The sequence below is a fragment of the Camellia sinensis genome, chromosome 1 (genome assembly GCF_055761805.1).
Source record: "Camellia sinensis isolate YWXY chromosome 1, ASM5576180v1, whole genome shotgun sequence".
NCBI classification, from domain to species: domain Eukaryota; kingdom Viridiplantae; phylum Streptophyta; class Magnoliopsida; order Ericales; family Theaceae; genus Camellia; species Camellia sinensis.
Genome location: NC_138961.1, coordinates 135,368,557 through 135,382,557, shown reverse-complemented (window position 1 = coordinate 135,382,557; position 14,001 = coordinate 135,368,557). Strand labels below are relative to the sequence as shown.

General features: G+C 41.8%; 1 protein-coding gene across 2 annotated transcripts; it reads left to right on the top strand.

The window, feature by feature from the left end:
• The first annotated feature begins 6,861 nt into the window (after positions 1-6,861).
• Positions 6,862-13,775, top strand: LOC114317614 (rab GTPase-activating protein 22). Of its 2 annotated transcripts, XM_082884793.1 has the most exons (6): positions 6,930-7,598; positions 10,562-10,666; positions 10,752-10,887; positions 11,012-11,061; positions 11,948-12,001; positions 12,115-13,775. In XM_082884793.1, the coding sequence occupies exons 2-6, from the start codon at positions 10,656-10,658 to the stop codon at positions 13,331-13,333; spliced, it is 1,470 nt and encodes a 489-aa protein (XP_082740919.1). In that variant the 5' UTR covers positions 6,930-7,598; positions 10,562-10,655; the 3' UTR covers positions 13,334-13,775. The 2 variants fall into 2 exon arrangements, with proteins under 2 accessions (XP_028120165.2, XP_082740919.1); XM_028264364.2 differs by lacking the exon at positions 10,562-10,666 and having other exon boundaries at positions 6,862-7,598.
• Positions 13,776-14,001: the final 226 nt, after the last annotated feature.

Below are 14,001 nucleotides of genomic sequence, written 5' to 3'. Positions count from 1 at the left end.
CAGGGTGTTTCCCATTACTTTGCGCAGTACCCAATCTCCGATCTTGAATTACCTTGGATGTACTGTCTTGTTATATTTTCTAGATAGCTCTTGCTGGTATGAGGCAATGTGAACCAGTGCTTTTTCTCTTCTTTCTTCTGTAAGGTCGAGCTCTAATGCTATGGCTTCTCCATTTAACTCTGGGTCAAAATTTTCGCTTTTGATGATGGGGAGGCCAATTTCCAGTGGGATTACAGTTTCCATGCCGTAAGCTAAGGAGAATGGCGTTTTGCCAGTTGATTGCCGAGGTGTGGTGCGGTAAGCCCATAAAACATGAGGAAGCCCCTTGGCCCACTTTCCTTTTGCTTTTTCTAATCTTTTCTTCAATCCATCCAAGACGACTTTGTTTGATGCTTCCGCTTGGCCATTTGCTTGGGGGTATGCCGGTGTAGAATTGTAGAATTCTATCTTGTATTCTTCACAAAAGCTTCTAAAAATTTTGCCATCGAACTGAGCGCCGTTGTCAGATATTAGAGTTTTTGGTATGCCGAACTGAGTGATGATATTCTGCCAGACGAATTTCTTCACATTTTTCTCCTTTATTGATGCTAGTGCTTCTACCTCCACCCACTTTGTGAAGCAGTCTGTTGCTGCAAGAAAGAACTTTTTGTTACCAGGTGCCGTGGGAAGTGGTCCTACTATGTCCAAGCCCCACATGCGAAGGGCCATGGGCTAGTTAAAGGTAGAAGCTCTCTCGCTGGCTGATGTATTTGGTGTGCGAACTTCTGACATTTCTCGCACTTCTTGACATACTTCTCTGAATCTGCTTGCATGTAAGGCCACCAATATCCTTGCGAAATTGCTCTGTAAGCCAATGATCTCCCCTCTTGGTGGCTTCCGCATACACCTTCGTGTATCTCGAACAAGAATGCCTCAACCTTGCTAGGATAGACGCATTTCAAGTAAGGTCCTGTGAAGGATTTTTTGTACAAGGCCATTGATGGGGAGAGCCAAAATCGCTGTGACTTTGCTCTAATTTTGTTGGCTTCTTTCTTTTCTTCGGGTAAGACGCCATCTTTTAAGAACATTATAATGGGATCCATCTATGAAGGGCCTAATGGGATCCATCTATGAAGGGCCTAATTCGGCGCAACATACCTCGGTTTCTTCGAATTCTTTAATGCTTGGTCTTGGTAGAAAGTCGATCAACAATGGATATGGGATGGATGTGTCTGCCATCGAAGCAAAGCCTGCTAATTTGTCTGCTCTTCTGTTTTCTTCTCTGCCAATCTGCTCTATCCGCACTACTTTGAACTTCATGACCTCTTTTCTCATTAACTCTTGGTATTTAGCCATCCTTTCATCTTTTACCTCGTAGTCGCCTGAAATTTGGTTTACAACTAGCTGGGAGTCACTGTAAACCATTAGCTCGGTGGCCTTCATGAAGAGTGCTGATTTTAGGCCTGCTAAGAGTGCATCATACTCCGCTTCGTTGTTTGATGTTGGGAAGCCAAGGTTGACTGCCTGTTCCACTAATAGGCCATCTGGTGAGATGAGGACTATGCCAAGTCCTGCACCGTGCCTGTTAGATGCGCCATCCACAAAGAGCTTCCACATCTCTCCAACAAATAGCTTCCAGCAAGTTGAGGGGTCGGATGATGTCTTTAGGTCGTGAGTGTTGCTGATATTTTCTTCCAAGTCCATACTTGCTGTTTGCCCCTCACTATCTGATTGTGCCAAGTTTTTGTTTGCTGATAAGTCTTTGCCTGGTGTAGCATGGTTCGCCTCTTCCAGCTCATCATTACTCTGATCTGTTTTAGGGTGTGGCTGGGCATCCTGATTCAAGGATTGCGCGCTTCCTGCGGCGCTTTCCATCCCCATTTCGGTTGCACCAGTCAAGTCAACTGGGCAGATATGATGGCTTCCTGGGGTGAATTCTGCCACAAAGTCTGCCAATGCTTGGGCTTTTATTGTGGTTCTGGGTTGAAACTTGATATCTTACTATACCAGTTCCACCACCCACTTCAAGATTCGCCCAGAAAAGTTCGCCCTCTCAAACAAAGCTTTTAATGGGAAAGCTGTGAGGATGATTATGGTATGGGCATAAAAGTAATGCGAAAATTTCCTTGATGCCATCATCAAGGCTATGGCTAGTTTTTCTAATGGCATGTACCTGGTTTCTGCGCCCAGCATGGTCTTGCTGACATAAAAGATGGGCAGGTGTTAGATTCCTTCCGCTCAGACCAACACTGCACTAACTGCGTGTTGTGAAACTGCCAGGTACAACAAAAGCTCTTCTCCAGGTATTGAGATTACTAGCAGTGGTGGAGAAGACATGTATTCTTTCAAACTCTCTAGGGCGCGGTCGCATTCTTCATCCCACTCAAACTTGGCCTTTAGTGCTTGGAAGAATGGTCGACATCTGTCTGACGATTGACTTATGAATCGGTTGAGCGCAGCTGCCATGCCAGTGAGATGCTGCACTTCTTTTACTGAGTTGGGCCTCTCTAGATCCTGAATTGTTTTGATCTGAGAGGGGTCTGCTTCTATACCTCGGTTGGTCACCAGGAAGCCTAGGAATTTGTCAGATCCTACGCCGAACGCACACTTGGATGCATTAAGGCACAACTTGTTCTTCTTCAGGATCTAGAACATCTCATCTAGGTTCTTGAGATGGTCCTTCTCATCTTTGCTCTTGACCACCATGTCGTCGATGTAAGCCTCCATTGTTTTGCCTAACAGTGGTTCAAACATCTTGGTGACCATCCGTTGGAATGTTGCCCCTGCGTTCTTTAGGCCAAATGGCATGACCTTGTAACAATACAGCCCTCTAGGAGTTGTAAAAGATGTGACCTCCTAGTCTGGCTCATACATAGCGATCTGTTGGTAACGTCTATACGCATCAACAAAGCTAAGCCGGTTGTGTCCTACTGTAAAGTCTACCAATTGGTCTATCTTGGGTAAGGGAAAGCTATCTTTTGGGATGCCTTGTTGACTGTTTTATAGTCCACGCAGACACGCCATTTTTCGTTCTTCTTAGGCACTACTACGGTATTTGAGATCCATCTGGGGTAGTGTACCTCTCTGATAGCCCCTACCTCCAGCAAGTTTTCCACTTCCTCCGCCACTATCTTGGCATAGTGGAGTGCTGGTCTACGAGTGCGCTGTATAATTGGTCTGGCGGATGGATGGACATTTAATTGGTGACAGATGAAGTTTGGGTCAATGCCTGGCATATCATACGGCGTCCAGGCGAACACTTCGATGTTAGAGGTCAAGAATTCCATGACCTTTATCCTTCCAGTGTTGGACATAGATGAACCGAGCAAGAAGAACTTTTCCGGGTTCTTTTCATCTATCCTTATTTGTACCAAGTCTTCTATTGCCTTTTGTTCAGCGGCTTTGCCAACATTTGCGAACAACTCATTGCTCTCAGGTTCTTCTACCATCTGTACATACCCCTTGGCAACGCGGCTGCCATTTACTGTGACGAAGCATTGTTTGGACATAATTTGGTCTCCAAAGACCTCTTCAATTACTCCGGCTTCGTTAGGGAATCGCATTACTTGATGTTAGGTTGACGCTACCGATCGCATGGCATGCAGCCATGTCTTTCCCAAGATTATGTTGTAAGTGGAAGGGACTTTCAATACCCAGAATTTCACCTGTTTCGTCATGCTTCCTGCTCTGACTGGAAGGATTATCTTGCCGACTGGCCACTCTAGCATTGAATTGAATTCGATCAGGGGGGATACGGCGGGTGCCAAGTCTTTATCCTCTAGTTTCAGTTGTTTGAAGGTTTCGTAATACATTATCTCACATGAGCTCCCTTGGTCAATCAAAATCCGTTTGACGTCGAAATCCTTGATGCGGAGAGTGACAACTAGTGCATCATTATGAAGGCAATATATCCTTGCCAAGTCTCTGTCTGAAAAAGATATGACATTCGTGGCCTCTGTTCTTCCCTTTTTGATGGCAGGTTGTGCACTTAATACCTCCCTTAAGTGCTCAGCCTTCTTGATCATTCCCTTAAGCTCACATACTCGCTCAGGTTCGAATACCCCATGTATTACGTTGATCACGCCTTGAGGTGGGGTGTCGATCGGCATTCCGTTTGGGTTGTCGTGGTTCTGGGGGGCTGGCTATGTCCCTCCTTCTATGTACTGGTCCAGGTGCCCAGCTGCCACTAACTCCTCCAAGTGTTGTCTTAATGGCGTGCAATTTTCAGTGCGGTGCCCCTTTTCATCATGGAAGGTGCACCGCGATCTTTCGTCATAGTCCTTCTGTCCTTCTCCCAACTTAGTTGGCCATTTGACGAAAAGTTCATCGCGTATCTCACTGAGAATTCGGTAGATTGGTTTTTTGAATACCGTTGTGATGGCAGTGCGGACTCTTAACCATCTTTTGTCTGAGTCCTCTCTGTTGGCCCGCCTGCTTCGCCCGTTCCTGCTGGGGCGTTCTACCATATTGACCTTTGCCGCAGTCTTTTTGTCTGATATCGCTGCTGTGCCAGATTTTGCTTTAGCACGGGTGCCGTCCTCCTCCACCCGAATGTGCTGGTGTATTCTCTTCATTAAGGCCTCCATCGTGATAGGTGGTGCCATAGTAATTGAATCCCTCAACTTGTTTCCGACTGGTAGCCCTCTTTTGTACTGCGCGATGGTAAGATTGGTGGGGCAATCTCCTATCTGGTTGAAGGTCTCCCAGTAGCGACTGTTATAGGATCTCAGTGTCTCCTTGTCGCCTATGTCAATGGAGAGTAGCTGGTCGATCTCCACTGGTGTCTTGGTGTTCGTTCTGAACCTTGTCGCGAACGCCTCCGCCAATTGCGCCCAGGAGGTGATGCTGCCTTCTTGTAGCCTTTCGAACCAGGTTAAACCTAGGTCGCCCAGGCTGGATGGGAATATGATGCACATCAAAGCCTCATTCCGCCGATATACTGCCATAACCTGGCGAAAGTGCCTTAGGTGCATATAGGGGTTCGTCTTCCCTTCGTAAGTCATAAACTTGGGCTGGAGGAAGCCTGAAGGTAATGACGCGTTCTCAATTGTCGGAACGAACGGCGATCTATGCAACGTTGCTAATGCTTTGTCCGTTGGTTCGTAAGCAAGGTGCGGTATTGACATTCCTACCTCGACGCTCCTATGCGTCCGAGGAGCCAACCGCTGAAGGGCTGAAACTCTGCGCGGGTCGGGTGCCCTGGCATCCTCCTTCCATCGGGCTTTTTCTTCAAGCACCGTTCGCAAATCAGATGACCTAGGCAACTCCGTCTGCCTGGATGACGTTTGGTGCGTGCGCGAGGGCCGATAGGTGCTTCCTTCAGTATATGACTTCTCAGTTCTCGTTCTCTCAGACCTGGAGTAACGAGTCCTAAACGTCATTGTTTGAGTGTTGCCTGTTCTAAGGCTCCTACTCTCTGCTTGTGATGGCGTGGTGTGTCTACCACGACCTTCCCAGTGGCGAGGGGGCGTACTGCCTTTGCGCCCCTCTCTTGTCGCCACCCCTTTTCCTTTTATCTGGCGCTTCATCAACTCCATGTCCGTCGCCATCCTTCGTATTAACTTATCTTGTTCCTTCACGCAATCCTCTAGAACCTGAGGGTCAATCCTCCGCCTCTGCCTTTCGGGGCTTTGAGAGTGACGGGGGCTGTTACCCTGCCTTCCCCTTGCATCCCTCGGGGGGTTCTGTCACTGGGGCTCTAAATCCGCCATGGGAGGGATAGAAGGCAAACCTTCGCCCCTCCCACTCCCCTCTGGGGTTTGTCCGTCGATAGCGGACTGCGGTAAGTCTTCATTGTGCGCCATTGATCTCAACTAGAGATGAAAGCTTAATCAAGAGGTTTTGTTTCTTGTGGAATTCCCACAGATGGCGCCAATTGTACGTGCACGAAATAATTCTTCTCGTATGATCCTGTTGATCAAGTTTGCGCTTCTCGAAACGTCGTCGCCTTGCCACCTGAGAACACAAATGTGAGCTAACCGGCGGGTGTGTGCCAAAAACCCCTCTGATGCCTAAGTCAGCACAATAGACAATAGACACAAAAGCTCTATGAATTCAGGAATCAAAGTTGTGTTACCTCTCCATAGGTGATGTTATGAGCTTTTATAAGTTCCGCGTGGCACGATCCTAGTAGGACTCTTATTCCTCCATGCAGAGTCCTCCTAGGAATCATACTCCTGAAAGATAATGCTTATCCTTCAACACCCCCCTCACTGCTTAAATCAAGTGAGATGGTTTTACCACGGTTGGATGTCAATATGACCGAGCTAACATGGCCATGCTACAGCCGCAGACTAGACCGAACTCCAACTAGCTCGGTTCTTCCTTTCACTGCGTGTTCCTCGGTTTGACATATTCCAACTGGGTTGTTTACTCAACATCGAGCTAACCAAGCATGAGGTAAGAGTTAGCTCGGCGCTCCAACGCATAAGGCCAAGATAGCTCAGCTCTCCCAAGCACAGTACCTAGCTAGCTTGGCCCATACCTGCTTAGCCTTTTAGATCGAAGTAAATATGCTTTTACCTTGGTCCATCTCGCTGCCCAATTACCAGAGAAGTCTCCTACTTAGCTCGGCCTAATTTAGATATAAATTACCCTCTCAGTTGCTTAAAAAGTTAAAAAGTTATCACTATTCACCAAAATTTAAAAAGTACGGCTGCACAACTCTCAATCTTAATTTTCCCCTATATACTAATTTTTACAGTTTTTTAATATACATTTTTTCATAAAAAATTAACCTAAATAATCATATTTTTTTCCTCAATTTTTTTGTCTAAAAAATTAAAAAGTCCACTTATTTAGGACATCCAAACAACCTTTAAACCAAATCTCATGCCTTAAATTTACCCTTATTTATTTTTGAGCAGATTGTTGATAGCATTTAGCTTTGTAATAAAGTAATAAAGTAATTTAGCTTTGTAATAAAGTAATAGCGTGCTTGACGATTATCTGGTCTCCGTTCAAGTACCCCTCTCTCTAGACTAACTCTAGAGAGAGAAGAAACAATAGAGTGAGTGAGACAAAGTAGAAGACCAAAGTAGAAGACCATAAACCCAAAATAAAAGGAAACGTGAAATTCAAGGTTAGGCCTTGGGTTGGTTATGGTGGAAAATTCACTACCCCTTCTAAGAATCAGATCTCGCTCTGTCTCTTCTCTCTCTCATCATCATCATCTTCTTTCTCATCCTCCATGCTCTTCCTCCTCTTCTTCAGCTCCGTCTCGAATGGTGTTCAAACCAGCAGTAAGTTAGCCCCAGTCTTCCTCGGCGGCGGATTCTAGCTAGAAACGGCGGCGTGGAATGCCGGAATAACTGTCGCCGTCAGGGCCTTGGCCGGAATCTCCATGGCTGGCCGCTGTTGTATTCTACACTTCTAGGTCATAACTAACCTCGTATTTGATTTGATTTGATCCGAAGAAATCAATGGATTTTTCGCAGAAAACAGTAGGTGTAAATTAATAGATAGATGAGAACTCTTCGACGAAGTCACACTTCGTCGCCATCGTCTTCAAATTCTTCGTCTTCGTCTTCGCCGTGGATTCATTTGAGATCGGTTTTCCTCGTAGTTGCGGCCTCCTCTCCAGCTTATTGTTCTTCTTCTTCTTCTTCTTCTTCAGATCGGTGAGTTTCTCTCTCAATTAGTCTTTTTTTTTTTATATTTTAAATTCAGCTCTATTTTTAGAAAGTTGTGTTTTTTCAATTTAGATCTCGGTATCAGTGTTGTCAGAGTTGTTTTTTATTGAATCAATCTTTAGCTCAACCCTATAGCTCGGCTTTCTTCGGATATTGTTTAACTTGCATTGGATCATGCATTAGTGGTTCCAGCAGTCAAGTTTTGGTGGATAAGGAGGGTTTTAGTTAGAGGTTTGACAAAGTCGACCAGCTAAATGGTTTGACGGAGTCAAATTTGTCTCAGTCTGCTTAGTATTATTATGTTCTTAAGTTTATAGAGTGTGTTTATTGTTCACTGTGAATAGCAGTAGCTTGGTCAATTTCTTTGTATTGTTTGTTGCTTTTAGATGCATTACTGATCGATTTCAGTCTGATGTAGATTGGTTTTTGTTTGAATGAAGATCCGATTAGCTCTTCCCTTGTGCTAGGAATACTATTTTAGTAGGGAAAAAAAAAAGGAAAAGAAAAGAGGAGTAGGTTTTCATGTTTTGGAAGAAGGGGGAGAAAAGGGAAATGCTTGCAAGCAAGCGTCATTTATTGAGAATTTTGAGTGTTGACATTTTTTTATAGTGGTCACAACCCATATGCAAAAAAAAAAAAAAAAAAAAAAAAAAAAATCTTCCATACATGAAAAAATCTATTCAGAGGCTTCAATGAAATCCCATAATTGATCCATTGCTTCATTCTTTCCAAGTACCTGGCATAGGTGCATAATTAGAATGTTTAAAGTATAGTTATTGATTTGATATTGTGAGCATCAGAGTGATTGGGAAAGTACTTATGGAAAATGAGAAGGATCTCTTACCATGAGGGTCTCTCCCTCTATATCAAAACACCTAGTTGAGCATGGGAAGCTTGTTTTGTCTCATAACTTTACTGGAGATCCCTTCATTTCACCAATATCCAATATGAGTGTGTTACGTATTGCCTTTTTGGGTAGAACAATCTCAAGTTTGTGTTTTGGAGGAGGAGCGCAAGGGGGTGGAAGCTCTCTTTCAAATTTTATCTCATGGTAGACAGTAGAGAATCTGAGAAAGCCTTTATGAGATTACTACAAGTACCTGGCATAGGTGCAGAAGTTATTAATTTGATGTATTCATTGTGAGCATCGGACGAATTAACAAAGTACCCATGGAAAATAAGAAGGATTGCTTACCATGAGGGTCTCCCCCTCTCTCAATACACCAAGTTGAGCATGGGAAGGTGGTTTTGTCTCATATCTTTATGGAGATCCCTTAACATCACTCAATATCCATTTGAGTTTGACAAATTGTCTTTTGGGGAGGAGGCTTTTTTTCCCAGTAGAGAACTGGAGTTTGAAGCCTTCATGAGTTTGCCAATTAACATGTTTTATTAAAAAAATGGATAATGGCAAGGAATTCCTATATATTAACAGCAGATGTTCAGTCTTAGGTACTATATATAAATATTCGAAGGTTAACGAATCAATGCTCTTGGCTTACTATGGATAATGGCATGGTCCTCCTGTTTTCTTGCTTTGAGGATATATCGAAGTTAACGAATCAATGCTCTTGGCTTTCATAAATTGGCTTAGGTACTATATATAAATATTCTCAGCTATGCTGTGTTTGATTTGCCTTGGTTTTTAAAGTGTTATATGTGCATTAAGTTTGAGACAATGGCTATGGAATTCCCATTAAATAATTTTAACTGGACTTATACACTGGACTCTAGTGTTCTGATTTGGGAAAAAAAATGAAATTTCACCACGACAATTTTCTGGTATTTGTATTTATTTCCAGCCTCATAAAATAAAGTTGATAAAACAAGAAAATTTCCATAGGCCTACAGTGTTGACTAACATGCTTTGGTGAAACAGTGGCTCTAATATTTGGTACTATGTCGTTTCCATTGGGTCTTGTCAACTAAAGGAGCACACAGATAAGTGTCATACTCTTTGTGGGAGCACATGGAACACAGTCCCAATATGCGTCAACTGCAATCCTTTTTCCCTCCCCTGCCGGTTTTGTACTTCTTCCAAGAAATTAAGTGGATGAAGCAGTTTTAGGTATTTATTTATAGTCTGAGAGATATCGCCCTAAGAATCCAGTGTTCACAAGCACTACAAATTAAAGTCAATGAAATGACTGCACATAAGAAGCTTGAATGATACACTGATTGTGGATATTGATTATCCAATCCAGTTGACATTTCATTGGCAGTGTTATAACCTTCTAGTCACCCAGAGTAGTAAAACTTTAAAGTGGCAAATTGTATAATTGAAACTTTAGGCAAGCAAAGTTCATGCTTACCAAACTTTATGTATCACTATTTATTACATTCCCTTCCTTCCTCCTTCTGTCCTAAAGAAATAAAAAGGAAAAGATAGAATGGGATTACGTTAGTGAAAGATGAGCTGATCATACAACTTCTACTAGGAAAATCTAAGTTTTGGGTCATTGACATTCATTTCTGTAGTTGGACTATTGTATGTAAACTAAATGCATTTTTTGTGTTAAATTTGGGAATAGGGACATATTTTCTAGCAGGTTCTGATCCCTAGTTCTCATTTTTTTCCCTAATCATATAATAACGGAATTTAATTTTGAATGAAATTATCATAATCAACCGTTACATTTGTTCCTATTTTGCATGGGTATTGGAACTTATCAAACACATAGGAAAAGTGAGGCATGCTGCTGACCTATTTTGAATGAACTTATCATAATGGAATTTAATTTTGAATGAACTTATCATAATCAACCGTTACATTTGTTCCTATTTTGCATGGGTATTGGAACTTATCAAACACGTAGGAAAAGTGAGGCATGCTGCTGACCTATTTTGAATGAACTTATCATAATGGAATTTAATTTTGAATGAACTTATCATAATCAACCATTACATTTGTTCCTATTTTGCATGGGTATTGGAACTTATCAAACATGTAGGAAAAGTGAGGCATGCTGCTGACCTACTGCTTCATTTCTATGATTTCTTGCTGCATTGCATGACCAAAAAAAAAATATATTTTTTTTTTTGTAAATGTCACCCTGGTATTCTTGGTTATTTATAGTGTTGTATCAATGCCAGCTTCTTGTTTATGATGATAATTAATAATGCCTATTGTTTCCTTTCCAGGGGCCGTCTCAAATCACCATGGTCCCGCAGGAAAAGAAAACATACCCTTTCACCTCAGCAGTGGAGAAGTTTGTTTACACCAGATGGAAAGCTTCGTCATGGTGGAGTGAAATTTTTGAAAAAAGTTCGAAGTGGAGTGAGTTACCATTTCATTCAGTTCATTGTTCATTTTCAATTTTAAAGTTGTACTTATTCATGCTTGCAGATTTCCTTTTTGTTCTTATAAATATTATAATTTTACTTCCTCATTTTTTATGTAGGGTGTTGATCCAAGTATCAGGTTGGAGGTTTGGCCGTTCCTTCTTGGAGTGTAAGCATGTCCACCATTCAAATATTTGTTTACTGCAATGTATCGGAGATGGACCTTATAAACTTTGATTACTACTTGTAGAGAGAATTTACTCCCTCATTTCCAGATATCAACTATGATTTGGTTGGAGATGTCCCATGCTTTTTGTTTTCCTGCTTGTTTCAGTGGATTCGTATAAATTTACATACTTGCATCCCAGATAATTATATTTGATAACATTTCCATTCATATGGATCCAGTGTCTTCTAAAACCAACTTTTCTTTTATTTTATTATTTTTTCAGGGTTCCTCTCTCTCTCTCTCTCTCCCCTTTTAGAATTAGTCCTGCATATATATATATATATATATTATCATTTTGTATTAGTACATCCATTTGCCCTTCAAGCTGTGGGTTTTATTGGTCTTGGAAATGGTTTTATTTGTGTTTCAATCTTTTGAATTGCTGTGGTTTTGTTTCTGCTCAGTTCTTGCAATCATTAATTATGCCCACCAATTTCTTCTTCTTTTTTTCATCTTATCAAATTAGGAAGGATTAGCCAACTTTCCATCTGCAGAATTGGGACTGCAATAATGGCTTTTGTCCAAAATATTGTTATGTGCTTGGTAATTCAAATAATTGTGGAGGACAATTCAATTGCTGGAGATATTTGCCCAACTTACATATATAAGATTCATGTGCTGAATACTATTTTTGGTTACGATCTATGTTCTTCTTCTGAAACAAGTAAATATAAAATTAGTTGTTCTCTTTCCTTTTTGACTTTAGCTTTCTGCTTGTATGTGATTGGATTCTGTGACACCTCGCCGTATATTTGTGTTCCCTTTATATTTAGGCAGATGCACCAAAATCCTATATGATGACTCAGTTGCTTTTTCTTTTAAACAGCTATAACTTAAACAGTTCCAAAGAAGAAAGAGAAGTTTTAAGAACACAGAAGAGGTATGCTTGCCAAGTTCATCTCTCTCACACAAACCGAGTTTCTCTTATTATTATTATTATTATTATTATTATTATTATTTTGTTTTTATTTATTTTGCAATCTATGGATGCAGAAAGGAATATGAAATACTTCGAAGGCAATGCCGACGACTTTTAAAATGCAGTGATGACAGTATAAATTTGAGGGAAACTGGTGGAACTAACAGTAGTGGAGATAGTGGGAGTTTCAATCAAGGCATAGATTCTCCAGACTATGAAGATGTCGTTAGTGCCAGGGACTCACTGTCTAGTGAGGAAAGGAACCCATATGTTGAGCATTCCAACCACCCCTGCAGTGCATTGATGGAAGGAGATTTGGGTTCAAGACAAGTCACTGATCCAAATTCCCCTGCATTTGACACTGAATCATCGGACTCCGACTCCTCGGATGACCCTGAAGTGAGTAATACTTTCCCCACTACTGAGAGTGAAAATGATCCATCCAAGGAGGATTCTTCCCCCTCCAGGACAGAAGTCCAGTCAAAACTCCACACCTCCGAAGATTTTTCCACATGGCAACGAATCATCCGCCTGGATGCAGTTCGTGCAAATGAAGAATGGATAGCATACTCCCCAACTCAGGCTGCAGTATCAGTTGAAAGGGCATGCCGGTCTGCTGAGGCCGTTGGATTAAGAGATTATGAACACCTAGAGCCTTGCAGGATCTTCCACGCTGCTCGATTAGTTGCCATCCTCGAAGCCTATGCACTTTACGATCCTGAAATTGGTTACTGCCAGGGGATGAGTGATTTACTTTCTCCAATAATTACCGTGATAACAGATGACCACGAGGCTTTCTGGTGTTTCGTTGGTTTTATGAAGAAAGCTCGGCATAATTTCAGGCTCGATGAGGTAGGTATCAGGAGGCAACTGAACACTGTTTCTAAAATTATTAAACACAAGGATTCTCATCTTTACAGACATTTGGAGAAGCTCGAGGCAGAAGATTGTTTTTTCGTTTACAGGATGGTGATTGTACTCTTCAGAAGGGAATTAACCTTCGAGCAGACAATTGGACTTTGGGAGGTAATGTGGGCCAACCAGGCAGCAATTAGGGCTGGGATTGGAAAGTCTGCGTGGAGCAGGATAAGGCAGCGTGCCCCACCGACAGAAGATCTGTTACTTTATGCAATTGCTGCTTCGGTATTACAAAGGAGGAAACAAATCATAGAGAAATATAGTAGCATGGATGAGATATTAAGAGAGTGCAATAGCATGGCTGGGCATCTTGATGTATGGAAGCTCCTTGACGACGCGCACAATTTGGTGGTGAACCTCCACGACAAGATATAGACACCCTTGTAGTGTTGGTCCTGGAATGTTGTTCGGTAATTCATTCTCTGCAGTATGGTCTATGAAGTCACTTTATGCATAGAACACGGGCCATCCTGTGGGGTAATTATTACGTCAGTTTTATTCTCAAACCACTCATAGTCAGCCACGGAGTAAAAAAAGGGACTCAACCCCGCTTTTCACCTTTTTCTCTGTGGCCGGGGTGGAAGGTAATATGGTGGTTTAGAACTGCAGTATAATTTTTTCCGTGGTGAAGCATAGTCCTGCCATCACTAGTCAAATGTACCCATTTTGGATTTGAAAAAAGAAGAAGAAAGGAATACTTTTTCTCTTCTTAATGGCTTTGCAAACTTAAAGATGAGACCCACCCGTGGAAGTGATTGTCGAAAAACTTGTAGTCTCAGAATAATCTCTTAATTATAGCATCTGTCTATTCCATGTAGATTGATTATGAGTAATGTTATGTTCATTTTCGGGCCTTGAGAATTCGTAGGTTGATCCGAAAATTATGCAAAGCACAATTGAATCTTACATGAAATTTCTTTTACAACAATGATAGAGACCACTAATTTTGGAACTTTAAAAAGATCACTAATGACATGACACTCAATAAAAAAAGAAAAAAAATACAACACTAAGACCAAAACATCAAATCATTCATGGTGGGA

Bases quoted from the DNA above. Each gene is read 5' to 3' on its own strand.
- LOC114317614 (XM_028264364.2), top strand. From the start codon at position 7,444: ATGAGAACTCTTCGACGAAGTCACACTTCGTCGCCATCGTCTTCAAAT. The intron at 10,888-11,011 runs GTGAGTTACCAT...TTTTTTATGTAG, and splicing joins TGAAAAAAGTTCGAAGTGGA to GGTGTTGATCCAAGTATCAG. The intron at 12,002-12,114 runs GTATGCTTGCCA...CTATGGATGCAG, and splicing joins GTTTTAAGAACACAGAAGAG to AAAGGAATATGAAATACTTC.